The sequence below is a fragment of the Pezoporus occidentalis genome, unplaced genomic scaffold, assembly GCF_034315485.1.
Source record: "Pezoporus occidentalis ecotype Australia unplaced genomic scaffold, CSIRO_AGI_Poc_V1 ctg160, whole genome shotgun sequence".
In the NCBI taxonomy this organism is placed as follows: Eukaryota; Metazoa; Chordata; class Aves; order Psittaciformes; family Psittacidae; genus Pezoporus; species Pezoporus occidentalis.
Genome location: NW_026913426.1, coordinates 2,460,584 through 2,488,293, shown reverse-complemented (window position 1 = coordinate 2,488,293; position 27,710 = coordinate 2,460,584). Strand labels below are relative to the sequence as shown.

The window sequence follows — 27,710 nt, the reverse complement described above, 5'->3', positions numbered from 1 at the left end:
CGATTTCATCATTTCTTTATAAACCAGGAATCCATTGCAGGAAAATCTGCCTCTGGAGAGAAGCTGGGGGAACTGGATGATGCATCTTTTGTCTCTGAGAAGGTGAACTTGAGAAAAGGCTCTGGTAAGTTCCCTAAATATACAACAAAATATTTATCTCCAGCCTTTGATCCAGGGAAAAAGGAGGATTGTTTCCTAAAAGGAAAGGGAGGAGAAGCAGGAAAGCTTTTGCATTACCACTTCAGCATGAGGGTAGAATCCCAGAGTGAGGTAATGTTAATATCTTACTTAAACACAAAAAAGTTAATAGATGTAAAATACTTGTTTCTGAAAGTCTTTACACTCAGCCATATGGAAACCAAGTACACATGGTTTTAGCTTCAAATCAGCTGTGGCTCCCATAGTGTGTTATTAAAAAGATGTTTTTCACTTGGAATTCTCAGTGTTTTAGAAGGGGGAGAAATATAGATTTGTCCAAGTTTATGGGGAAGTCCCAAAGCAGTGACAGTGTGCTGAGGGTGTGTGCTCCAGGAAATAGAGCACAGAACTGAGAGTAAGACAACCTAACTGTCATCCCCTTGTCAACAGCCCTGAGAAACACCCCATTCATACCCTCTCCTACCCTTTGAGAGCTTTGCATTGCCTATACAGCGATTCTTTTTTAACATGTCAAATGACAAGAGAGCATTATAACTTTAAAGAGCTGCACCTGAAGCACACTGTGTATATGAGAAAAGCCAATATGGCTGATAGGGAATTGCCTTTCCCATAACCCATCCTTCGCTTGGAGTAAACCCGCAGAAAAACCGAGGAGATTCGTTGAACCAGATTGCCCTCTGCAGGCCACAGACACCTCCCTCCTTTGCTAATACTCGTTCCCCTTTTCTACACAGGCAAATTAAACACTGTTAACACAACAGGGTTTGGATTTATATATTTTTTTCAATAAATTAGTAATTAATTAAATAGATATTTGGGGACAGCTCAGTATTCTTAGAGAGACTGGGTCCCAAACAGTAATTTACTTTGCTCGAGTAGCTCCTGATTAGGTTTGCTATTATCTGAAGGCACTGAGCAAATGGAGATGATGCAGAAGGGATTTCATTTAGCCCTCTAGCTGTTTGTTCAAGTTGAGCTACCAGCACAGGCCATAACCAGCATATGGTCTAATGAGCTACAGTGAGAATCCCGCAGATCCCGTCTTTGTTGTACTGGATAACAAGGGAGAATCACACTAAAATGGACTACTTCTCACCTGGTAAAGATTGTGAGAGTAAACACAGATCTTGGGAGATGGGAGGAGGCAATACTTTACAACTCCTCACCTAATCTCTGCTGAATAATGATCCTTTAAGAATCTCTCTTGTTTTTAAACTAAACCTCAAGTCATGACCATGGTTTATGATTTTCATTTAACAAATAACAGCAGGTACAAGTCAATATCATAAATCAGTTTATGAACATGACAGCTGTTTAAGTATTTCACTTGATGTGTTATGTGTGTGTGATTCCTTGAAAATAGGATTGAAGACTAAATAAGGTAAAGGTGTGCTTTTTAAAAATCTATATTACTGCTATGTAACTCTGAGCTCTAAAACTTGCAGAACTAGATTGAAAAAAATCTCTGCATCGCTGTCATAATTCGGGATATGATTTTATATTTGTAACTGACATAGCAACATCAAAAATATCTCTAGTACAAACAAAAGTACATTGACAAGCTTGCCTAGGTTGGCATAATACATGTTAGCTCAAGAGGAGGACATAAACTATGCCACTAAACACTTTCGTCTGAAAACATTTTGCAAAGAGAAATTATTTACCCTCTTCCTTCTTTCTCTTTATAACACATTATGTGTGCTTGCAAAAGATAGCAAATGTCCTTTAGTAGTAATAATTAAGTATAATGGTATATCTGTAATAACAGTAAAATTGCAAGGACCCTCCTGGGACTCTTTGACCCCCAACTCATAAATACCACGGACTCCAGGGAAAAGCTGAAGAGTCAAGCAGGCTTGTTTCAAGCTAGAACCTGAAACTTGCTAGCAGTTAATAGATCTAGACTAATAGCTGACTGCAATGAGTAACTTTATTCAGTAAATTCCAGTGAAACAAAAAGGCTTCATCAGACTTTTTTTTCCCCTTAGTAGCTCAATGAAGTATGCTCTCTGGAACAAGTTCTGACTTGCACTGCAGGGTTAACAAGGGCTAATTTAAACAGGCCAGTATTTTCAGTTTTGGTGTTAAAGAGCAAATGAGATAAATACCAAAAAATTTAGAGCATGTCTTTCAAAATTCTGCAACCGAGAATAAGCAAACTCCTGTTTTGACAGATGATGTCTGGCTTATAACCAAATGACGAGTATCAGAGTAGGGAAAATTGAGATACGTTCCTTAGAATGGAACCTCACCAAGCTCTGTGATGAACTAACTATAGAGAGCGTAAGAAAAAGTCTCAGCTCCTACATTCATTGTACATAATCAACTTGCCAAAAAGTTCTTGTAACAACTTGCTTTTGTAGAGATACTGTAGGTACACAAACATGCTCTTCTCCAGCCTTTCTGTTAAAGCTATCCAGTAGATGGGGCCATGGAGTTATACAAAATGCAGAAGAAAGTAAGATGAGCTTATCCTAAGAACTCCTTCCGTAATCAGTGCAAATAGAGCTTTGTTAATTCATGAAATTCTAATATCAGGCAAATAATTTATTTGGCTATATCATGTTCTGACTGTATAACTGATTAAGCTGCACTCAAATGCTAGTTAATATGATTCCACATTTGTTTGATACTGAAATAATTACAACTCTCAGTCAACAAAAATTACAGCTGAGGTTTTAATTCTTATTCATGCCACATTCATTCCCAAGTATTGTACAGGCCTGAGGTACAGTCAGACTCGAGATGAAGTGACACAATGGAAGGCATTGATAGTAATTGTAGCAAGAGAGTCCCACATGTGGAAGCGTGTATGTGGTGAGAGGAACGTGTTAGTGGTTCCTGCATAATACAAAGGATGACTTTATGACTGTAACTTACACACGCTGTTGGTGGTTGGTTTGTTTGTTTGTTTTGTCTCTGCTTCTTTGAGATATGTGCATCTGTTCCTGTTAAATCCTGTTAAACAGGATACATGGGTTTGAGAAAACACGTATGAGTGCTGCAGGAGCAGTGGTCAGTCCTAGTGATTTCATGGCGCGGGATGCTCAAGTCTGAAATGCGCCTGCACACAGTGTGCTGTACGGCGTAGCCGAGGTTGCCACCCTGCGTTTGCAGCTCTGTTTTAAAATGAATGAATGATATGCACTCAATTTAACCAGCAAATTGCATCAGGTATGAGCTTACAAGCGCACATTCTACTTTGCTGCACTTGAAAACCTGATTTTTTTATGGTCTTGTACCTGAAGATCTTCACACCTGTATAAAGTTGATCCTTTAAGCCGGTTATGCCATGAAAAGTTGTTCAAAACACCTGTAAAGACAAAATTACCATCACTCTTCTGTGCCACGGAGCAGGTCTGTGCGTGAGTGCTGCACGGGTGTTTTTCCCCTTTCTGCTGCTGTTAACATTGGTTTCCAAGCCACAGGTGGCGGCAGGAGCCCTGGGTCGGTCCGACCCGGGTGTTCCGGAGGTTTGCTTTGCAGCGTGCCCAGGCTCCCCCGCCTCCAGCTGCCAGGTACCGCCCGGAGCTGCCTGAGGGGGTCCTGGCTCCAGCAGCCCGGCCGTGAGGGGCCGGGTCAGCAGCGGGCTCTCGGTGCGGTGCGCGGCAGAGCCGGAGCGGCCTCGCGGTGCCGCGGGGCAGAGCCGCTGCGGTGCCGCCCGCCCGGCCCGCACGTGATCACCACCGAGGAGCCGCGACGGCACCTGGAGGCGGCCCCGCCCCGGGCCCAGGAAGGGAGCGGCCGGATCCGGCGGGACGGGACGGGACGGGGCTGCCGCCCCTCAGAGGCCGCGCGACTCCGGCAGCAGCGGCCATGGCTTTCGGGAAGGCTCCGAAGGACCCTTTCGGCACCGCCGTGGGCAGCCTGGTCGGTGAGTACCGAGGGGCCTCCGCAGCCCGCCTGAGGGGAGCCGGGGGGCGCCGTTTCCCCCCCTGTCGCTGGCCCCGTCCGTGGGGGGTGCGGCGGTGCGGAGCGTCCCCGCTCGTCCCGTCCGGCTGAACCGCGGCTCCCCTTGGCCTTTCAGACCGGGCGACGCTGGGATCGCTGCAGACGGAGGACTGGGGGCAGTTCATGCACATCTGCGACGTGATCAACGCGACGGAGGAGGGGTGAGCGGTGCGGGGGGCAGCGGCCGGCTCAGTGTCAGAGGTTCTGCTGCAGCCCCCTTTACCTGCAGGGCTGAGAACAGCCGCTTTTCGTCTCGGAGGTAGCACCGGCGTTGCTCGAGGGCAAGGCAGAATCGAGCAGGCGGTGTACGATGCGTATATGAAGTTACCCAAAACAAAGTAGCAGCAGAGAGCAGGTATCTTTGGTCCCTAGTGAAGAGTTTTGTCTGTTTTCAGTGCCCCTTGCTCAGCTATCGGGACTTGTAGATTAGATGTGTAGGCTGTTCCCCGTAGCCAAGCCGTAAAGAAAGGTGGTAACATAGGTTTCTCACCCGAGTCTGATGTATTTTGTGTAAGCTGTACTGTTTGTCGGGCAAAACGGGTATCCTTGTGCTCTGCAAAACCCAGCCTGAAAAAAGACCTTGAGCATTTGGTTGCTTATTTAAAGCTCCATGCTTTTAACTTAATCAGAGTTGCCCACTGTGCAGTCTCAGCCAGCCTCTGTCACAGCAGGAGCAAAGCTAAGGCTGGGTTTCCGTTCAGTGGGATCCATCGTACCAAGGTGCGTACCCAGGGCAACCGGGACAGAGGTGGCCTCCTGCGCTGAACAGCCACGTTCTGGTTCACTCAGCCACTTGCTGCTTTGTGCTTCCCTGTTCTTACATGTAGAATGAAATTCGTTCTCATGTAAGATGTGCTTTAGTGTTGAATTGCGAGAACTTCCTGCTAGCAGTGGCACAGTTTAACACCAACTGGAAAACTTGCTTTGGGAGAGTGAGCTGTGCCTAAGCTTCTGCACAGGTGGGTTTTGGTGGTTTTATATCAGCTTTTCCTTTCATTTTTTTTGGATCCCACACTCTCACCCATGGCTCTTAGAGCTTGGAAGGTAAATAACTCTCTTCTCGTCATTGCCGTAAGCAACAGCACACTTTGACCCTCAGTGTTAGTTTCTATGTGGAGTTTCTATACAGCCGAGCTTTTTATTAAACATTTCCTCATGTGCACAGCTTATGCTTACAGAGGAACTCCTTATAACTTCCTCCTAGGCAACTACTAGTCACAGTCTGTAACAGGGTACTAAGAACAGCAGGACTGCTGTATCTAATTAGGCAAATGGGTTTTTTTTATGCAGTATCCAACTCCTGACCAGATGTTCCAGATGCTTCAGTGAGAGAGGCAAAGAAGCAGGAGTGGAGCAATAGTAGTTCAGCTTTCTGCAGGGGAGGTTCTCTTCTGCACTCTCATGTTCCCATCCAGCTCTTGATGCTCTACTGATATGGCTGGGTATGACATAGGATTAAGAAAAACAGATATATCACTGGTTTTATCTGATGAAGTTAAACAACATTTAAACTGAAAAAATGCAGTAATACCCGTTTAATTTTATTTGCTTTGAAATATTTTCAACAAAGATTTCTTTTTTTCTTATTGAAATATGGTGGTTGTGCCTATTGCTCTATCTTAGATTCTAGAGTAATCCTAAAGAGACTTTAGGACATCTTGTTTTTGTTGATCATGAGCTGGCCCTAATAATTGTACAGTATAGATAGCCCATATTAATTAGGCAAAACTGTTTCCCACATGCGATAAGCTTGATACCATCTTCCACCCTTTTCCTCCTACATAGATAGTTAAAAGATATGGGGTATATATATATAGACATCAAAATGACTGGGCTAGAAATGCCACTATCTTTGGGGTGGAATGGGTTGTCCATCCGTACGTGGTAATTACTCAGATGAGTTAAAAGCATCCTGCAATTATAAGATTGGAGTTAGCCAAGACACCCCTACTCCTGACAGCACTCCCAGGAGAGTATTTTTTAATTGCATCATAGATGAAAAATAGGTACCAGTCAGCTCTTGACACAGTTGGCAATTGTTAATTCCCTTTCATAGCAATAAAAGCTGGAAAAGTAAATCTGTTGCAAAACAGTGAAATAATACATTTTTGGAGGAGACTTCTCAGAGGATAATAACTTAAGTTCTCTGCACAAGTCTCTGGAGTAATGCAGAGTCTGCAGTAACAAACCTGATTCACTGCTTTGACACTTTGGCTCAATGCTGAAATGATTTTGCTGGCATCAGTGGGGTAATTGCTCTAGTTTTATTTGGGTGTAAAATCAGGGATGAATTTGGTCTTGTACCTCCAGCAGGTATTTTTGGCTCTTGGATGAAGTTGTGAACTAGAAAAGCAGTCTGACTTCACTGGTAACCTTTTCTACTTAATTTGTCACAGGCCTAAAGATGCAGTTAAAGCACTAAAGAAAAAGCTTTCAAAAAACTGTAACCATAAGGAGATCAGGCTTACCCTGTCTGTAAGTACAGCTGTATTTATATTAATTAGATACTAAGAAGGCAAACATTTTAAACGATAAGGTGGCATGCAAATTATCACTGACACAACTCCCCAGGATGTTTTCTGTCTTTGTTGTTTGTGTGTGCAGCACTACCACAGTGCAGATTAGATGGTCTGTTGGCATTCCAGAGATGATACAAATTCACAGATTTATTGTTGCATTGGGGGGGGTGTTAACTTTTTTAAAAGTACATAAAAGTAGTATAGTTCTTATTTACTGCAGTAGCTGTCCCTCTGTGCGTGCCCCGCCTGTTTGTGAAAGATACGGAGGTTGAGTTATTGCATAAAAGCTTCATTTGGCCATTCTATTGCTCGCCTTGTGGTACTGATCCTAGTTAGGCTGAGCAAGGTATGCAGTATGGCACATCCCACATGGAATGTGCAGTACCTGTTTTGTAAAGGTGTTATCACATATGAATGAGAAATTTGAATGAAAGGGTAGCAGTGGTGAGTTAAGCAAGGGAGCAAGACTCAGGGTAAGCCACTTAAGATTCAAATGTTATGACTAAAGGTTGGAATAGCTAGGAATATCCTCAGTTGAGATAACCTGGCCTCCAGAATCCGACAGTGTTTCGGAACTATCTAAGAGTTTGATTTCAACATAAGATTTAGAGGAGCATGTTCACACAGTTCTGTTTTCCACTGCAGTGATAATGTAGGCAGCAGCAGGAAGTTCTCAACGCTGTCCTAAGTCCAGGGTTCCCAACCTGAATTACTTCTGACTAGCAATAGTGCAACTGTCAGAAGAACCATACCATTCATATTTTAAGTTGTTGAGGATTTGTCTTTCATTATTTGTCTAGAAGCGTTTTCTTCGCCATTTCCTCTTTTGAGGTAGTAGGGGCTTGTCTGCATTGCACTTAATAGTATTGCTCATGAGTTTGGCATTTGTTGTGCAAAATCATTGTCTGTATCAATGTGTGCTGCAAAGTGATTAAGGAAGATAGGTGATTGATAGTGTCAAATTGTAGGTCGCTTAGCGATTGCCCAAGTGTCTCCTGACAAGTTAGAGGTGCAGATAAATGTGTTAAACGTACCGATGTATACCTTCTGCTCATTCCATTTCCGCACTTCTTTCCTGGCTTCCTCCTCCACTGTCTCATGAGTCACCTTTTTGTGTGCTGTATATGTTTGCATAACAGAAACACTTGGTTTCCGCTGTAATTGTAGTCCCTGTATCAGATCTTCTTTCTTTCTCCTACAGTCTTTGTGCACCTCAGTCCTTCTCAACGTCTGAAGCAGTCAACTGGAGTTATAATAACCCAGTGTTTACATTTAAGAGCCTTGCTTTGGTTATTTACTCTGCCGATATGCCCAAGGTTAGATTAGCTCTTAAGAGCATAGAAGTGGGAGAAGTATCTTGTTTCAGGTGTATACAACAAAGAACTTTCTCAGCCTGGAAGCTCACCGTATTTGCTCGCAGATGGGAGTGTGTACCAGGTTTCAGTTGTGCTTGTAGTTCATCACTTTCTCGCAGTCTCTTTACCATTTCATGTTTCTTTCTCCATGTCTGTTCTCACCCACCCACATGTATGCATGTAACTGCCTCCCAGGCAAACCCATCCTTTTGGCCCAGCTCCTGTTTTCTGACTGCAGGTTTCTTCTCCCTGAGTTCCTTGATTCTTTACTAATAAGTGCCAGCTTTTCTTCTAATTCTTCATGCTTTTTGTTCTTGTGTAAGATCTTCCATCCTTTGCCTCTCCTTCTGCCTGTCTCCTTTTTCTCGTTATCTATCAGTACTGACATCAGTTTAGTGTGTATAAAAGCTTCACTTTGATAATCTCATTGCTCACTCTGTGTGACTTTTAACTCCTTTGCTCTCAAATCATTCTTTCTTTGTGCTGTACCTCCTGGTTTTATGTTCTTGATTGCCTTAATGAAACTGTTTCCCATTTTGAAATGCTTAGACTGGAACAGCAAATCGTTGCAAATGGAGCAGCAGACATAGTTTTCAATTCCTAAAACACACATACCCACTCTTGCAACACTTACCTCTTAACATTGTTTTTGTCCCAAATTCCTAAAAAATAAGGGCTCTTTTCTTTGACGAACTATAAGTTATCGCTTCTATTTCCTAGAGTAAATGTGGTGGTCCTGCTCTTGAGACTGTACACAAAATTGTCTCTCTTAACCTGCATTAGATACAACTAAGAAAGCACCAGATCTACAAATCACTTTTAATTTGAAATGTACTTTGATCCACTTTTATTTACCTAACCCTGGTATTCTGGAATTTAATCTTTCTAATGAAACTGCTTACAGAGCTTATTCCCAGCGAATACACATGGAGTGAAATGTGAAAGTCTTCATCTGAAGTAGCACCACTGCACGTGTTAGCCCTGATTCTGTCATTGAGAGATGTTAAATCTCAACAATATCTTCCTCCTCCTGGCTCATAGGTGTTGATTTATTTACTTGGAGGAAGAAGGATGAGTGCCAGCTGTATAAGGTGTTGGCTATAGCTTGACTTTATGTACTTTGATCTGCTGAAGCACAACCTGGTGCTTGTGAAGTCACATGGATAGAGGTGTATGTGTGCCAGCCCATGAAGTTGCTTCATGCACAGTTTGATAAAGCCAAGAAATCAGGCTTGGCAGTGGTGATTTTGCAATCAGAGTGAAGAGGATTAGAACTTCTAAGCAGGAATCCAACAAAGTGTGTATGTGTTATTTGACTTCTTATTGCTAATACACTTTGGATACGTAAACTGTGTTTATGCAGTGAATGCTGAGACACCTGTTCAGTTGCCTCTGTAGATTTCCCTTGAGTTTGTAGAGCATTTTTGTTCCGATACCTTTAAGGTCTTAGGAGCTGAAGAGTACATGGGGAAATAGTTTATCAAATGTGTCCCTCTCTGTACTTGTGTCCACACATACTCTGACATACAAAGCAGTAGACGGAAATTTAAGGTGAAGTTGTTTCACTTTGCATTGTTGGAAAATTTGTTAGAGGAATTCCTTGGTTAGACTTAATGGAGTTTGGTTGTTCTTTTATTTTGCCTTGACAAAAAAAATATCCTATTTTTGCTTTTAATATTCTGTAAGTTTTCAGATGTAAAAAAATGTTAGCATGGCAAATATGGTCTTCAGATTTTCCTTTGTTTAATTAACATGTCATAAAGCAGAGGCTCTAAAAAAACAAAAGTATGAGAGCACCCTTCAGCTCCTCTATCAAAAAGTCCCAGTCAATTTTATTACACTTTATGGTATATATGAGCAAAGAGGAAAAGAAAAGGATATTGAGTGGGAGCAAAAGAAATCCATATTTCAGTGTTAAATATATATATATATATATGTTTATATATGCATGTGCAAAATCTGAAAAATTCAAGACTTCTGAAAAACAGTTTTTAAATGCAGAATCTTGGTAAAATCTACATAGCCACTACACTGTAGCTGATGAATGGCAGCTGAAAAAGCTGCTTGTACAGGTTTATTTTAAATGCTGGCACTTGGAAATAGTGTCTTACTGTTCAAAACCTCTCTGGGTAGACATCACTATATGTTTAGTAGAGTGCAATCCTGGAGATGCATTAATGAGTTGTTTACTTTGAGTCAGAAAAACAAAGAAGCAAACTGGCCATCTGTGTTTTCTTGCATTCACTTAGGTCTGACAAATATCCACCACAAACTACATCCATTCGTTGCAACTTTATGGACTATTCCTATCTGCTTTAGATGGGCAGAGTCCTACTGATTTCTGAGCAAGATCTCTATTGATAAGGAGTGTAGCTGACTTTCTGTTATACCCACCAACTTCTTCCCATCTTGTTTCTGCCTTACAGTTTGTCTTCACCTCTGTTTAGATGCCTTTTATCACTTTAATTCTGTATTGCTGTCAGGTGAACCAGAGGACTTTTACTGCAGTTCGACCCCTGTTTTAGCTCAGTGCAGATCTCTCAGCTGGACATCTGCTATCAGCTAGTCTGGAACATAGCAACTCTGTCTCTTCAAACAGTTCGTTGGTCCTGCCTGTCATTTGCTCTTCAGCCATTAATGGTTTGGTTGAAGTTAACTTGCCAATTCTGTTATTAAAATGTGTTTCTATTGAGAGAGCAGTGTGCAATGTGAAACAGTGGTTGACTTGGTCGCCTTGGATCTATTCATTCCAATGGGACTGCTTGAGAAGGTGAAGAACTATTTGCAGCGATAAATAACTATATTGAAATTCTAATGAAAGGTGTTATTAGCACAAAAGTGGGTTGTTCATGAATAGTCCAGTTAAAAATAATTGAGTTAAATTCTTCTTTTTTTTTACACCAGCTTAGTTTCACTCTGAGGGACTGGGCTGGACTGGTGTAATTGAGTGGAGGGTCTAGCCCATTAGTTCAGTACTTTCATTCAAAGAGTAAATACCCAGTCTCTTAAGTAGCGAATTAAAAGCGAGTAACATACTAGATTTCCCGTGCACTGGATTGGAAGTGTTTTACACAGATCATCTTTGAAGTGCTGCACAAGCAAATGGCTTGGCTTATTAGCATATGTTTCATGTACTCTGTCAAATGAAAAATAATGATTGGAGCCAGGAATTTTTTGTAATTATCTCTCAGTTAGTTGTTTTTTTTGCACAGCAGTCTGCCAGCATCTCTTTGTTCTACCCTGTTTTCATTTCAGCAATTTATTCTGGTCTTAAACCTGTTTTCCCATAAGTTCCTGATCACGCTGGGAGAAAAATCCCCAAATCCCGAGGCTAGAAAATGAGTTACTAAAATTATTTTGACTTTGTCAAATATAGTCTGCTCTGAACGGGAAAGTATATTTAACCTACTCTTACCAAGATTACAGTAGTGTCCCTTGAAATCTGTGTATCCTTTTGAGAATATAATCTGCTTGTTGCATGATTCAAGGGAAGTTTTGTCTTGCATTTGCAAACTTTTGTTAATTTCAACCCTTTGCTTTCACCTTTCCATCCTCCCTCTTAAAATAGGAGGAAAAGTAAATATATGGTTGAAGAGCAAAAAGCACAAGAGTGACTGGTTTTCTCTACTTGGGCCATCATAGTCCTGTGGTTGATCTCCAGATTTGAGCCAGGCAAGAGAAGGTCTGTTTCTGATTCTGCACCTGATCTGACTAACCCCAGTTTCCTATCAGGACTTGTACTGGCCTGATTTCCAGTGACTGGGGTGTAGTGACAGCTTTTGATATCTCTTCTGTAAAATGGGAATTGTAATCAGGCATCTCCAGGTGTATAAGGGAGAAGTATTATGTCATTATCGCATACTGCTCTATTTCGTAGCTCAGACACATTGCTTGCAGGGGTCCTACTCTGAGCATTCAAAGCAGAGTTTTGGAAGTAGACTTTTTTCATAAAGATGAATCTGACAATTGGAACAATTCAACTATTCTGTTTCAAATCAATGTGACCTTTAAAACATGTGAAGAAATTGTACTCCAAGATGTTGAATGTGTTCTTTTCTATTTTTTCATTTGTCTCTCTCTCACAGGGCAGATTACAAGAGAGGCATTTAGTAATCTTACTTTCTCTTGTAGAGTTCTTCAGAATCTCTCAGCCCAGGGTACCTCTATGCTAGGCAGTGAATTAATTCTATTACCAAATCTGTACAAGCCATTTTTAAGCTATGTTCATATTTCATGCTGTTAAGGTACCGTATGTTCAATAACTGCCATGACATGGAAACAAGGGTGATCATACTTCTTAAAAATAGTGTAACTCTATCTCACACACATAATTTAGTATTGTGTAAGTATACTTGTGCACACAGTGAGTTACTCTTTCCCTGTAGTAACCCCATCAAACATTCTAGTGAGATATCTAGGTGGATATAATCTATTGTATCTATTTCCCCATACCACCTTGGAACAAATTAAACCAAAGGACACAAAAGCAGTCAAGTTGGCTTTTATTCCTAGTATCTGTGTAACTGAAGCTTTTTGTGTGTGCAGCTGCTTGACATGTGTATAGAGAACTGTGGCCCAAGATTCCAGTCTTTGGTTGTGAAGAAAGATTTCTGTAAGGACAAGCTAGTGAAACTACTGAATCCAAGATATAATCTGCCAATTGACATGCAGGAGAAAATCTTGTCCTTCATCATGGTAAGTCTAAAGTGAACAATACATGCTTGTGTCTCCGCTGTATGGTAAACGTTTAGTGGTGCAGCCCATTTCTGTACTGCAACATGCTCATGGGAACCTTTTCCTAAAGCAGACTTTATTCTCGCTGCTTCATGCATGAGTAGCACAAACTGGAAGACAAAGGGAGAGAACTGGAAAACTGTCAACCTCCACCTTTTATGTTCCCTTCCCGGTCTGTGTATGTGCTTCCACTGTGGTTGCACTTAGCAAGCAGGATGATAGAGCTCTTGTGGTTCCTGCTGCTTTGAATGTGGAGTTAGCTGGAGTGGATGGAGGACATGACCTGCCTTTAGGACTGTGTGTTTTAGAAACACTTGTCTGACCCACTGACTGTCCATTTCTGTGACTGTTACTGTTCCTGTTACTTTAAAACTAGACATGGGCCCGAGGTTTCCCAGGAACTGTGGATGTGAGTGAAGTCAAAGAAGTTTATCTAGAACTGCTGAAGAAAGGAGTGGAGTTTCCATCTTCTGACACCAGCAGAGGGGAACCTAAGGTGGGGTTGCACAAGGATATTTCATTATCCATTGTAAATCAGAAACAGGATGTGTTTATTGTATGAGCTCTGTAGACAAAGCAGGTGTGTCTGTTTTGTTTTTATTTAAGTGCTCCAGGGCAGAATATGACCAACCTACTTAAGCATGTGAGGAGGAATCAGTTTCAATTATAACAGCTAAGATAACAACAAAGAGACCTGGCCTATATAATAGTTTATTTCAAACTGCAGATTAGTGACTATGTTCTCAAAAAGGAAGCATCTCTCTTGAGACTTTTGAAATGTGTAAAGGGTTTGGGCATGCTGTTTATCTCAGGATGAATGAGAGCTGAGTGTTCTAAACATGTCAACTTCTGAAGGCCTCAACTAAAAGGAGTAAGATTTTTTTATGGAAACATATGCTGTTCAGAATATGAACATTATCTACCTTTAAAATTAAACCAAGAAGGTAGGAATCTATAAGAAGAGATTGTTGTCTGTACCTCCAGCTGTTTGTACAAGAGTTTTGGGAATGTGAAAGCCATCAGCCAATTGCAGTTGCAGAATTGGATGTCTGTAATCAGTGCAGACAAGAATGACTGGGATTTATCCTGAGTTTGATTTGATGATTGGATAGTGGAATGCACAAAAGCTTACGTATGTAAAGGTTGTTTGAGCAAGCTGTGTGAAGAACATTCTGAATAGACAGTATTGTTTTTTCTCACCAAGTACAGTACAGATGATACGTGTCTACCACATGTATGGGCCAATTCAGATCAGTGGCAAACCTTCTGCTGATCTCATCAGCGCTGGACCTGAGCACAGTTTTTACCTCACTCTCTAGGAAGTGAAGGACTTGGATGTGTGTAGTCTTCTGCACATGGGGTTTTAGGTTTGGGTTTATTTTGTCTTACAACAGTCAATTCAAATGCCATGCAAGTGAAGCCTTCTGCAGATAAAGCACTCCAGCTTTTCAATCCGTAAGGCCTTTATAGTTTGTTATCTGGAAACACCCAGACTTTAGCTCCCAACTTTTCCACTGCTTCCAAGTGTGATTCCATTCTAAACTATCCTTTCTTATAAAATTGCAGTGGCACTTTGGGAAGGACTCTTGGCTGTTAGATAGCTTAAGAGCTCAAGGAGCTAGCCTGTTCTTAACCATTCCCACTTTTTCCATGATAGAATTTGCTTCAAACCCCATTTAAAAGGTACCTGAATTCCAAAACTCATTTCATTACAAAAAAAAAAACATTAGATTTATTCCTGTAAATAGAACCTTGCTCAACAAATTCCCTGTGAGCACGGGTCTGACAAAGATGTTCTGTAGCTCTCTCATCAGTATGTCTGCCTCAATTCTTTTGTTAAACCTGAGCTCTGTTCTTTTGTCTTTCTGCAGACTTCATCTCGGCCTTCTACAAAGTCATCACCACCTTCTTCTAATCCTCCAAAACAGCCTTCACCGCCTCTTCCCACAGGCCCAACACTGTTGTTGACTCCTGATCAGGTGCAGTACTGCAGGTTTAGAGGATGGTGGGTCCACTTGAAATGTAGTGCTAATGTGTGATTTAACTGGGTATATAGACCACCAGATGCAGTGAAGGGACCATCAGTTCAAGCAGCATAGCTCTATATTCACAGTTTTAGGTTCATTTTCTTGAAGATCTTTTATGTGATGGTGTGCCAAAGCAAACTAGGCAGAAGTGAGTTCAATAAATGACAGGCTGCATCCCAACCAAAAAGTGGAATTGTTTACTCAAGTATGAGAGTACGTAATGATGTCTTAACAATGTTGTCATGCAAGTTGATGAAAGTTACTTCAAAGATAAGTGAGAAAGCCAGACTTACTTTTGTATAAGGCTTGTGTGAAGAAACTGCTCCAAAAAGCAGGTAGGAAAGAACAGTTTCCTTCCTGCTTGGCCTGTAGTTAACTGAAAAGCGTAACAGTAACATTAGTGAGAGGGATTAGCTGCTAGGAAAATTAATAGCGCTATCAGACTTGGATCATAGTTTGATTGCACATATAAAAGCTGAGCTGATTCCATTCATTTTCGTGGTATATCACCAGAGTGAAATAATGCTAATGAGGCTTATATTATACCTAATGGGGAAGAAAGTACATATTAGAGATAAGAATTATTCTGCTCGCTCTTTTCACCTATACAATATTCTGTCCTGTTGACCTCAACAGATTGGGAAACTGTACAGTGAACTGGATATGGCAAAAACAAATGTGAGAGTCATGTCATCAATACTGAAAGAAAATGTCCCTGGCTCTGAAAATCCAGATGACATGAATCTTTTACAGGTATAAGATAATTCATTGGTGGGGTATGTTGGTTTGGTTTAGTCAAAGTTGATTTTAAAATGCGTTATATCCTTTCTTTTAACCTCTGGATTCAGATTGCCAAATGGAAACCAACAACAGGTTTCTGTCACTGGTTTTGCTCAGCTTTCTCTTGTTTCCTTCACCTTCCCTGACATCTATGTAATCAGGAAAGGACAATACAGCTTGAAATGCAAATTGAAGCTCTAGGGAATTCCAAGGGCAAAGGAGTTTCATAATGGAGCGTTCTCTGTTAAGCACGTTCTGTCAAACAGCCCGGAGAACATTCCAGTTGAACGCGGTTGCCTTGTGGGAAAATAGATGATAACATAGTCTCTCTCCCTCATATCCGTCCTGGAGTTTTCAGTGCTCTCTTTATTATTACCAGTACCTTAAAGGCAGTGAAGAATATGAAGCATCGGTTTTAAGTGCGTGACCTCAAAGACTGGGAGCTTGCTGTGCTATGGATGACTCCACGTGCTCTTAAAGTGTAGCCTGAAGGAAGTGTATTGCAACAGTCTAGTTTAGATTTGATGGTGAACATGAAGATGTTCTTTCTGTGATTTCTTCTACTTGGTTGTGCTGTATTTTCTATTATAAATACTAAAAGTCCATTATTACTTTAGCATTTCAAGTGACCTGTGTCAGTGGACATTTTTCTGTTTCATGTTATCTGCAAGAATTGAAAAAGCTTTTATCACATCCTTCTGTCTCTAAACTTGCTTCCAAATGCCTATGATGAGGAAGTATTTTGGGTACTTTGTCAGCATTAAATGTATTGGAGAGTTGATCTAATTTTTGCAAGCTTTCAGTGTGCTCTTGCTCAGTGGAGAATATTTCCTTTGCAAGGAACCTTTATTGGTTGGTTTACTTTCAAGGTTGTGCTGTTCATCTGTGTCCACTTACGGACTAGCTCACAACTGGAGGTGAGATAGGGTGAGATGGCATTGCTGCCTCACATCTTTAATGACAGGCAGTGCTGAGGAAACCAGATAGGAGACGGTTGCAATCTTTCCAGGGGTTTTGCTCTCCTGGACATTCCTCACATCTCCAACACTGTATGTCTTGCAGAGATTTGTGGAGCTACGAGTCCAAAGAGGAAGAGCCTGCAAAAAGAGGGGCTGAGGAGAGCAGACGTTTTACACGGGCAAAATAGCTGTTGTAATAGATTGCAGAGGGCTTGCTTTGCCTACACTGAAGGGCTTAGTGTAGGTTGTTCCAGCACTGGACACCACCTAGGCAACTACTTCATGGCTGTTCTGTGCACATTACTTCTGTAGCGAAGTACACCAAGGAGGTTGCCAAGGTGCAGACTGGCCTTAATGGTGGGAGAATACACTGGTTTAATATACTCTGTCCTGTCCATAACAAAGCTAGTGTTTCTGGTTGCAAACAGGAAAAGTATGTCTTTGATTTCTTGTCTCCTACTGTGGCCATTCTGCATGTGGGTGCACATATTAGGTTGCCCACAGTAAACCAGTGGATTCTTATTGACACTCCCAGTCATAAAATTGTTGGCAAAAGTTTGAGGACAGGGTGTGGAGTTCCCATTTGTGGGAGAGTGACTGAAAATTCATTCCTTCTATGTTAATTTCACTGTTGTTTCTGTTCTTTTCTGCTGTGCACCGAGTAGTATAAAGCATGAAGCATGGCTAGCCTGTTCCTTTAACAGTGTTTAATGTTCCCCTTTGTTTGTGGCTCTACTTGGATTAGACTTTTGTTGTCAGAGAACAAAGTCCTTTATTAAAAAAACTGCTTGTTTAGCCTTTGAGAGAGCTGGAGACATTAATTTGAGTCCTGATTATCTGGAGTCCCTCAATAAAAACTTGTAACAGGGTAAACTTGATCAGTGCAACATATTTTCAGTTCCGCAGCTTCATTAGTGGCCAGGCTCCTCCCTTTCTCCACCCTGTTTTGGACAAGGCAGATCTCTGTTGAAATAATGTGCTGACCAGGAGCAGTAGTTAAAGAACAGCTGAAGCTCAGTGTCAGCAAGGAAGAGTAACAAACTCGTACTGGATAGTGAATAGATGTACTTGATGGACATGCAAGAATTTGGGTCCAGGTCATCAGCTGGTAAGAATTAGTCCAAATTCATTGGAATCACTGGTGATTGTTATTCCAGCTGGTCATCCACCGCTGTAAAACTCCAGCTTTCAGAACAGAGGAGTGCCTGAATGTTTGTGGGTAGGAGCAAAGTGTAGCAAATCCGTGCTACAAAAAACAAGTATCTCAATTTCTTCTCTGTTGAATATGGGTATTTACAAAGGAGCTGGTCTGCCTGTATAATGGAGTCATAGGAAATACACATTTTTTTAAATGGTAGTAAAGTCTGGAGTTGAAGAGGTTGTAAACTTAATTACAGACATTAAGCTGAATACATTTGTGTATGTTTTATCCTGGGCTATGAAGATGCAGTGCTGAAAGGTGCAGTACTCTGTAATCCTTTTGCAGATTCAGCAAATGGGTGCAAAACTGTTTTTTTACATAAATAAAAGCATTTACTTATGTGAAGTATGTGGGTTTTGAGGAAAAAATCACTTTGAAAAGAATACCAGAGCAATTTCTGAATAGCACTATGCAAATGGAGTAATTTTCTCCCTCTTTTTTTTCCTCTTTTCCTGACACAGAGCCAGCATTTGCAAATGCACACTGGGGGGCAAAAAATGTTGGCTTGAGTTGCAGTTCCTGTTGCTAAAGAATTTGTTTCTTTGAGCATGCAAAATCTGCAGTGGAGAGGAATATAAATAAACTGTCTTCTATTTCAACTGGCAATAGGGCAGAATTCTGTTCAACAAACTCATAATTCTATCATCTGATTCTGCTGGGTTTGTGTTATGTCCTCAAAAAGTGAATAGATTTAAGTGCTGCCAAACTTTCCCATTTAAGGGAATAGTTAGTCTGGTGTCATGGAGCACTTCTATCTTTTTGATTACTGTTGTCTTGTCTTCAAGCAGACGTTGAGCAGGATGACATCCATTATATCCATGTGAAGTATCGTGTTAAGTTTAATCAGCTGCAAACAGGATCAAATCAAATTTGTTCTGCATCACCCAGAGGGGTCTTCGTTATTTTGCGAATTGTAATTTAGACTTTAGAGACAGATATATCTTGAGAAACAAAGGTGGGTCAGGAGGTAGGGATTGGGTAGGAGTGCTGGTTGTGATGATAGTTGTCAACCTGCCTTGCAGAGATCAAAGACATGAAAATTATGCTATTTGCAATGTTTGGTATGCGTGTGGTTTGTGTAAATTGGGGAATGTTTCACATGAGGCTGCAGTGCTCAAGTGTCTTATCATTCTTCTACAGAACTGACAAGCTGGGAGACACAGTAACGATTTATATATTTCTTTTTTTCTTCCTCTGCCTTGGGCAGAAACTGTATAAGACCTGTCGGATGATGCAGGAGAGGATCATGGATTTGTTGGTGACAGTGGAGAATGAAGATGTGATAGTTGAGTTAATACAAGTAAATGAAGATCTGAATGATGTCCTCCTGGGACATGAGAGGTAAGCAAGTACATAGCCACTCTCCTCACACTTGGTATCTTCGCTGAGTAAGTGCCCTTAATAGATGCAGATAGTCCTTACATTTAATGTTGATCCTCCACAAGGAGACAGATTTTTACGCTTAAATCCAGAAAACGATTCAATATAAGAAAGCTATGTATTTGCCTGCTCCCAAACACCTCAGAAATGATTAACAAAGGTAGATGGAAAACCATTAGAATGGGGTAAAACAAGTTTACAGCACAGACAGGAAGTCAGATGGAGGCACACAAAAACCATTTAGGAATTTAACATTCCTTTTTGGTAGCACAGAGTGAATTTGTCATCAGTCTGCTACAAGCCCCTTGGTACTGATGATAGTCCTTATCTCTGCTAAGTGTATATGCTTCCAGGAAAGAATACTTGTTCTCCTTTCTAAACAACTTTGACAGCTTTATTGCAGAAACTGGCTATGGAGTAGCCTCCTTGCATGCTTAAGAGTTGCTTGCTTTTCTCAGCTAGATTGAAACATGCTGTTCTACTTATCTTACAGCAGAAAATGTTTTTCTTTCACATGTGGAAGCAACAGAAGGCTTGCTTTGACATCCTATATATTTATCTATTACGTCATTGGTAGCATGACTGGGTGCCAGCAAAACTGAAATTAATTTTAAACTCAAAATTCCAGTATTATCCCCCAAAATATTACAAGTATACTCATGGAGAGTATTCTGGTTTAATAGGAGTTAGCCTTCTATGTTAAGTAGTTGATCTCCTCTATGGCTAAGATGTGCTCTAGAAATCATTCTGCATTGAATGCAGTGGTTTTTAGCAGATTTAGAGAATTTAGTCATCTTTTCTTTTTAATCCTTTTCTGAACGCCGCACTGAAAATATCACTGATTCTTCTGAGTGTTGTGGCACAAACTGGGCCTAATCTTGACAACATTTAGCTTTCATTTATCCTTAAATCTTATGTCTGCAGCAGTGCTGACATATTTTACAGTAACTGCCCTGGAAGAATTGTGTTATCACTTTTTGCTTTAGGAAGTTTTTCATTTGAGTAAAGCAAAACCAGAATTGTCTTTAGCTTCTGTAAATCCACTGAAATCAGATGCAGGCTTATGGTTTTGTTACAACGGATGAATACTGGCAAGGCCAAGAACTTCTTCAGCTATGAGGTACAGATTGTGGGTACACTTCAAGAAGTACCGTATGAATGACTTGCCTGGTGACTGAAGGAGCAACTAGCTTGCCATAGTGAGACTGAACAGAAAACTACAGCTTTTTAGTACTGCAATAGTATGGTTTAATGGACCCTAATGAGTCTTCCTGGGCGCAGTTTCATTGCACTTGAGAGTTGCTAAATATTAAAATGCATTCGGTTAATGTTTGCTGCAGAAGATTGGTGCTGTGGAACTCCCTCTGCGCAATGAAATATGTAAAGGACAAACTGATTTTAACCAGCTGCATCTGTTTCATACTATGTGTATTGTTTGAAGACAAGTCATGCTGCATTCTCTGTTTCTTATTATTAATGTGGAGTCCAAATTAAATCCGGAGCAATCACCGTTGTGCAATGAACATGGATGAATGTAACAATGACTCCCTCTAGTGGCATCAGCAACTTCCATGTTCTGCCTGTATTTCAGATCAATATTTCATGTTCTGCAGTTGGAAAGTTGGGGTTTTTTTTCTGCTCTTCCTTGCATTATACTGTCTTATGTGAGCCTTGCTAGTCTGGTAACCCTGAATAGCCAGTGCAGTTGTATAGACAGTCTCATGGCCATACCACTTAGGGCTCGTATTTCTTAAATGGGGTGACCTTATGGATGCTGAATATCACTTGGCTGGGTCTCCTTTGGACCCCGTGTAGCACTGTTCTTACTCCTAGTACATAAATATTTCTGCAGGTGGATTTTTTTCCCCCTTTTTACAAATGCCTGAAGTAATGAGCAGGGTGCATACCATAATAGTCATGTGGTTTGTCCTGAGATGGCATGAGGGAATGTGGGGACCAGTGAGGACAGAAGGTTTCCTGGGACTCAGTTGGAAGTGTGTTCTGGTGAGAAGGAGCCAGGTTTGGCACAGTGGGCATTCATATTTACTACCCTGGCATGAACAGAGGCAAACTTTGTCAGCTGTGCCTTGGTTTTATTTTGGAAGAAGCAGGTGGCTGTCTCCAAAAGTAAGCCCAAGAACAAGCTGGTTGGTGTTAGTTTAGGTGATTGAAGGACCACAGCTCTGGGGAAGAGTCTGGTGCAGAGACAAGTGCCCCAGAGAAAAGCACCTGTAGTGATTGTTTGGCACTTGTGGAGCCTTGATAATCAAAACTTTGATTGTACCTGGTTTATAGTTTTATGAATGACCTCACAGAAATGCAAAAATGAACATCTAACTCTGCAACTTCAACAGGTTCTCCCGAAACAGAGTGCGTTTTTTGGAGAAGCAGAGGATACAACGCGAGCGCGAAGAGGTGAGTAAATACAGATGAACAGCTGGGCTGTCAGTACTCTTTTTTTTTTGTTCATCATGAAAAATACACTTTTGATATATGCAGAACTTTATCCTCTAGTTGAAGTAGAGGAGACAACGGGCTGTTTAGAAAGATCCTACTGATCTTTCTAAAGTCTAACTTGTAGAATTTCATGCAGATTCTTTTAACTGAAGTAGCAAATAATGTCAAATCTAAGATGGAAGCTTCGTTAGGAAAAATGAGAGAGAGATCTATTCAAATGCTGGTTTAATACCTCTACAGCTCAGCACTACTATCTGCTATCTACAAAATGAGGAGCCATCATGTTTCTTTTCATCTGTTCTCAGGCATTTTATAGACCGAAATACTGTTACACTGTTAGAACTCGCTATTCCTGATGGGTTTTTTTCCCCTGAGTCAAATCTTTTTCTGAATTGTGAATAATGGCTTGTATCAAATCTTTAATGGCTATCCTTTATTGATTGCTAATTATGGTTGTTAATTATATTGCCCAGAGTAGTTTTGCAGATGTTTCAGTTTCTGCTAAGCCATAATCTCTCATCATTTAGAGCTCAATATGAAAATGACTGCATGGTGAATGCTGAAATACAGCTGACAATTAAAAAAAGGTAGAAGATGATCTTTTTTTCCTTGAAAAGCCACTGTAACTGCATTCTGGTTATGCAGGTGGATGGTTTTGCTTGATGGATGCTTTGTTGGATTAGTTTAATAGCCTAAATGGTGCAGTCTGTACATTTTCATTATTCAGGAGTCCCCAAGTTTAAAATGCATCATCTTTAGTTTTAACCTGGTGTGACCAAACCTGTCTGATTCAAGCATGTGAGTTTATTAAAATCTTTGGTTGGCTACATTTTTAATTCTAACACATTCAGATGGGAAACAAAGGGAGCCCTTTCCTGTGTCCTAGGAAACGCTGTTGTGATTTTGAACTTTCCCTACCCAAATCAATTTCCCAAGTATGTACCAAACCTCAGTAACACAAATAAAAGGCATGAAAATAATTGTACAGGATCAATCAGAAGATCAATATCAAACCTGTATTAAACAAGCTCATGGTTACTTTTTAGAATTGAGTTCATTCTGTTTCCTACTTCAGAATTGTTTTCCTTAATCTTTTCAACTAGAAACTTGAAATAGCTGAAACTGATCTTCTCTGGGAAGCACTTTTTGTTTCACTAGCTATCTTACACACACACACACACACACACACAGAGAGAGAGAAAATCCTGGTATTCTCTCATACTTAAAATGCTAATATTGTGATTCTAAAAGTTTATGTTCTGTGGGAAAAAAACCCACAATTTGTTTAAGCTGTACAAGTTCCTCTAAAAAACCCAACCAACCAGACCAACTCAGACGAAAACTTTATTCCTTTTCAAATGTTAAGCTCTACAGGAAACAACCATCTGCTCCCTCAAGTGATCTACTTGACCTCTCCTTGGATTTGCCATCTGCTGTGTCTGCAGTGGTGCTTATTGACTCTGCAGCGTCTCCTTCAGGCCGTAGTAAGTGATGCATATTTCTCTTGCCGTTGGTTTCCTAAAGCTTCACCAGCAGTGGAGCAATCAAGTTCCTTATAAGAAAGAAAACAAAGATACTCCTTGACTTTAAGGCTGCTCCTTAAATCTCCTTGAAAGGAGAATTGATATATGTACATGGAGAAAGAATGTAAGTTACCATAAGGTTGCCTGTGATTTGCTTATGGTGGAAACAATAATCTTCCCCCCATTACATAAATTTGCACAGGAGAACGTGCTCTGTTTTCTGTTACAGTGAAGCCTGTAAAACAGTCTGGTCATTGCTTATTCTGTAGACCTGGAGAAAAGAAACACAGATGTCCTTGATGTCCTGAGTTTTCAGGAGACAGTGTTAGAAACAGTTCACTTTGAGAAAGGTACTCATCTCCTCTAACTTTAGACTTCTTTCATAGTTAGAGGGGTGAGTAAAGACCCTAAGTTTGGTACCCTTCATGACTGTTTGCAGAAGCCCCTCCTTTATTCGCTCGAGGGGAGTCCGTATACTGAAGTTAAAGGTGTGAATGTCCCTCCAGGAATGAATGCCTATAATTCTATTTTAATCTTTTAGAGGTAGTGGAAGAAGCTTTAAGTGGTATCTACAATGTACAGCACTACTGATTTTGTTCTGACATTTTAAGGAGATAAATATATTGCATCCAAAAACTCCTCTTAGTTATTCAAATTTTGCCTTTCATGTTATAAACAGCAATTTGTTTCAGACACTTTATATGCCTTCCAAACAAAACTTTGCCCTTTCAGTGTTCATAGTACAAGTAACTAACATTTGCTTAATAACATTTAAGCGATCGTTAATTATCACTTTGAATTTCAGATGGCGTATCTGCACGCTCTGAAGACAAAACCAAGCATCGTCCATCAATTTATCCACAGCTAGATTTAGCTCAGCAATTCCCGTGAGTAATCTCTTATCAAGAAATGGTAACAGACAACAGATCTTCAGAGGTATCAGTCTCCACAGTTCATCTTCTGAGTTTATAGAAAGCCCTGAGAACACAGATTTTCTACTTTTACACATTAGTTCATTAAAACAAGTGAAAACTACCTGTATGCCAGACATTGCTTAACATGCTTAAAATACACCTGCAGCACCATTTAGTCATAGACATGAATTCATCTCAACAGTCAGAATATTCTTGAGATACCTAGGGCTTTGTGCTTGAGTGCAGTGAAAGGGATAAACAGATGAATTGTACAGGTCAGTAAGAATAGTTCAAGATGAGAGGTGTCCTTGTAGTTCCTTAACTTCAATGTGAATGGGACACTAGCCCATCCGCCCATTCTGCTCTCAGTTGTGACATAAGGTAAAGACAGACCAGCTAAAAAACAGCGTAACAATCAGAATGTACAGTTTTAATAGTTTCTCAGTTACTGCCAATGTGTTGTATTACTCTCTCCTAGATTTGCAACTGAAGCATCAAAAAATAGTGTCAGTGATCCAGCTGGGCACACATACAGCAACGTGAGTAGTGCTCGTGTTCAGAATAATCATTCTCTGCTGGCAACTGTCAGAATGAAAACTGTTAGGATTTGCCCTGACTGCTGTCCAAATGGGATACAAAGGTGTCTTCTGTGGCTCTGCTCTGTCAGTGAAGACTCTCTATTTGGTGACCAGGCCAACTTTCCACTCTTGATACCACAGATGCTAGTATGGAAGTATATTTTCTTGGGTCCAGCATAATCACAGGGGAGTTTGCAGAAAGCAGTTCCTCTATTATTTGAGTTTAATCTGTTGCTGTGTGAAGCAAGCTGAGAACTCCTCCTGCTGCCATTATGTTACTCTGGTGTATTTCCTCTCTCATATAAGGTATTAAAAAAAAAAACAACACAAAATGAATATGAATTAAAAAAACAAAAGAATACGATGAAGGGGCTTTGAAGTAATTTTAGGAATTTTATGCTGTCCTGTGGTAGACAGCATGAAACAGAAAAGATGAGAAGCAGTCCTCAAGCTCATGTGCGTATTCCCTACTTTAAACCACAGGTAAAAGCAGATACCTGTATTGTGAATACTGTGGTCTTTGTGTAGGGTAACAAATTACGCAGAAGTACCTTATACAATTGTGCTGTAGATAACACTAAAAGATGTTTTGATGTTTGTGTGCAGAATCAAGATTAATAAGATTGATTACTGTTGGCCTTAGAATTTATGTGATAGAGTCCAATGATAAGTCAACAGGTGTGGAAGTTAAGTCAAACGAGTTCTCATAGAAGAGTCTCTTTATGTGGTCTTTTGCTTGATGTCCTTAGTTGGCGACTGTCTTAAGCCCAGTGCCTCTGAATCCAGGACAAACTACACCATCAAATGGACTGTCAGCAGCAGGTAATACATACTGCAGACCACCTAGCTTCTACAGAGATTATGTTTTTCTTGTTAGAACTTAAGGGCTACGTAATGGCTGTTAAAGACTAGGTGCAACAAGCATTGATGAAATATCATATTACCCATAGCTTCTCCTACACATATCTGTGTATAAGCAGCTAGATTCATAAGAGATAATCTGCTACTTTCAGGAAGATACACAAAAGTAACATGCAGCAAGTGTGCTTTTCATTTACATTTAAATCTGTATTTTATCTGCCTGTCTTTATTCTTCAGCTGCATCAAAGAACAAGGCACAATCACCTCATTACTATGAGATAATGGAGTTTGATCCCTTGGCTCCTACTGAGTAAGTAACTTTTACAATAGCTAGTAATACAGTTGTCTTAGGTGCTGAAGGCAAGAAGGCTTTTTATTCTAAATGAGAAAACACATCATGCTATTTAGGCTGAGTTGGGTGACCAACTGGATTGCTAATGTAAATGAGAGTGGCTGTGTTTTGTACATTTTATTCCAGTATTTCTGGCATGACCAATTAAGGAATAAGTTCCTATATGTTCATTAAACAGCATCTGTAAAAATGGTGGAGTGATGCCGAGTCAAACAGTCTCATAAAATCCTCTCCAGTTACAGAAAATAAATACAAAACTAAACTGATGGCAGAACTCTCCTTTTGTACCAGTAAATTGTAGAAAATTTGAGCCATCGACACAAAACTTATTTCTGAGGAATTCTGATGTAGAAAAATCTGATCAAAGGTTTCTCTTTTTAATTGCACAGCACACAGTATGCTTTTGCCATTTGCATTTTGCACTCCCCAAATTTATTTCAGTGAAAGTGACCACGTCCAAAGGTATCTCATCAAAAGAATGTATTGTCACAGACACACCATAGGATTTGCTCCTTGCTTCCATGGAAACCTGGGCATCCTGCAGCTGGTGCTGCTCCGTCGGGCAAACGCTGCACGTTCTTGGCAGTTCATGGTTTTGTTGGTGCACTTTGTCAAGGTGAAACAAATGTGATGTTGGAGTTGCCCTGTTCCTCTTCTTTCAGAGCTGTTTATGAAGAAATTGATGTTGTGCTGAAGGCGGAAGCTAAAAAGAATACTGAATGCTGAAGGTGGAGGTGAAGTCTTCGGCTGAATGCAAGTTATTCTCTGATGCTGGCCCTGTGCAGTGCTTCTGTAACATAGAAGTGCATAACAGAACAGGTTTTGTGTTTAGACATAGTATTCCAATACTTGTTTATTGAGCTGTGTGGAAGTTGAAGTGTTACATAGTTCTGCACCTTGATAACTTGTCCTCAGTGTTCAACTGTGTCTTCTTCAAGGTGACTTTCATGATTTATTTTTCAAGCATTTTGAGGGCCTTTAAAATATGATTTCCAAATTAATCTGTGTATCAGGTAACTCTTGACACAAACAAAAAGGATATTAGGTTTACAGACTCTGTGAACCCAGTTTCTGTTTCGGCCTCATTGCTGTCTGTGTTTACCTCACTAAAAGCTTAAAGGGGGCTTTGGTATGTAGGATGCTGATAGATGTCTGAAGACATACAGTGTTAACTCTCCTACATTCATATTCTGAATGCAGGTTTTTTCCTCCTACAAGCCCACAATATAGTTGGATTTTTGTCTTCATAAGAACCTGAGCTGGGACTTGAGGTGCTGTCATCCATGATGAGCAGAACAGAAAAACCCCTGCTTGTTCCATTGTTGTTGTTACTCTTACTTACTCAGTAAATATTGGAGAGGGATGAGTAATTTCTTTCAGTGTTCCTGCCCTGCAGAGGTGGTTCTGGTGAAGGAAAAAATAGTCATCTACAATGCAGATGAGCAGTGGTTATCTGTTTAATCGAACTGTGTAACCCTGTTAATAACAATTACCTTAATAATTAAAGTGCCTTATCTATTTTAATGCTGAATGTAAAATGTGCACTTTAACAGGTATAGTTCTCTGAATTTATAATTGATATAAAGTTTGAGAACTTGGTTGGTGTTCATAGCTGATAAGCTGGGGGGGGTGTGAAATACTGTATTTTACACGTTCACTATGTAAACTGATTTAAGTGATGAATTCTCAGTTGGTTCTGCAACTTTGTAGCATAAAATGCCAAATAAAATGAAATGCTTACTGAGAAGTTAACCCCGTCATGTCTGAGTTTTTGCATGCGTATCCCATGAAATACCAAATGTAGATAATATTTGAAGTATCTTATTTTTTTTTATTATTTGCAATGGTGAGGACAGCAGGCTGAGAAAACTGCTGAGCAATGGGATTTGGGGTGGATCAGTTTTTCCCTACAGCGTAGCTCTACTGGTAAAACCCTGGGACACTGAAGCATAACAGAAAA

At 40.4% G+C, this 27,710-nt stretch overlaps 1 protein-coding gene across 6 annotated transcripts; it reads left to right on the top strand.

Annotated features, from left to right (window-relative positions):
- The first annotated feature begins 105 nt into the window (after window positions 1–105).
- Window positions 106–27,502, top strand: TOM1L1 (target of myb1 like 1 membrane trafficking protein). 6 transcript variants are annotated; one of them, XM_062612727.1, is made up of 16 exons: window positions 3,739–4,033; window positions 4,187–4,271; window positions 6,507–6,585; window positions 12,530–12,679; window positions 13,095–13,214; window positions 14,590–14,697; window positions 15,382–15,498; window positions 18,893–19,026; window positions 21,420–21,480; window positions 22,889–23,006; window positions 23,851–23,932; window positions 24,438–24,498; window positions 25,287–25,359; window positions 25,636–25,708; window positions 26,413–26,484; window positions 26,951–27,502. In XM_062612727.1, the coding sequence occupies exons 1-15, from the start codon at window positions 3,976–3,978 to the stop codon at window positions 26,474–26,476; spliced, it is 1,383 nt and encodes a 460-aa protein (XP_062468711.1). In that variant the 5' UTR covers window positions 3,739–3,975; the 3' UTR covers window positions 26,477–26,484; window positions 26,951–27,502. The 6 variants fall into 6 exon arrangements, with proteins under 6 accessions (XP_062468713.1, XP_062468711.1, XP_062468710.1 ...); XM_062612726.1 differs by having other exon boundaries at window positions 3,740–4,033; window positions 26,413–26,478; XM_062612724.1 differs by having other exon boundaries at window positions 3,740–4,033; window positions 26,413–27,502.
- Window positions 27,503–27,710: the final 208 nt, after the last annotated feature.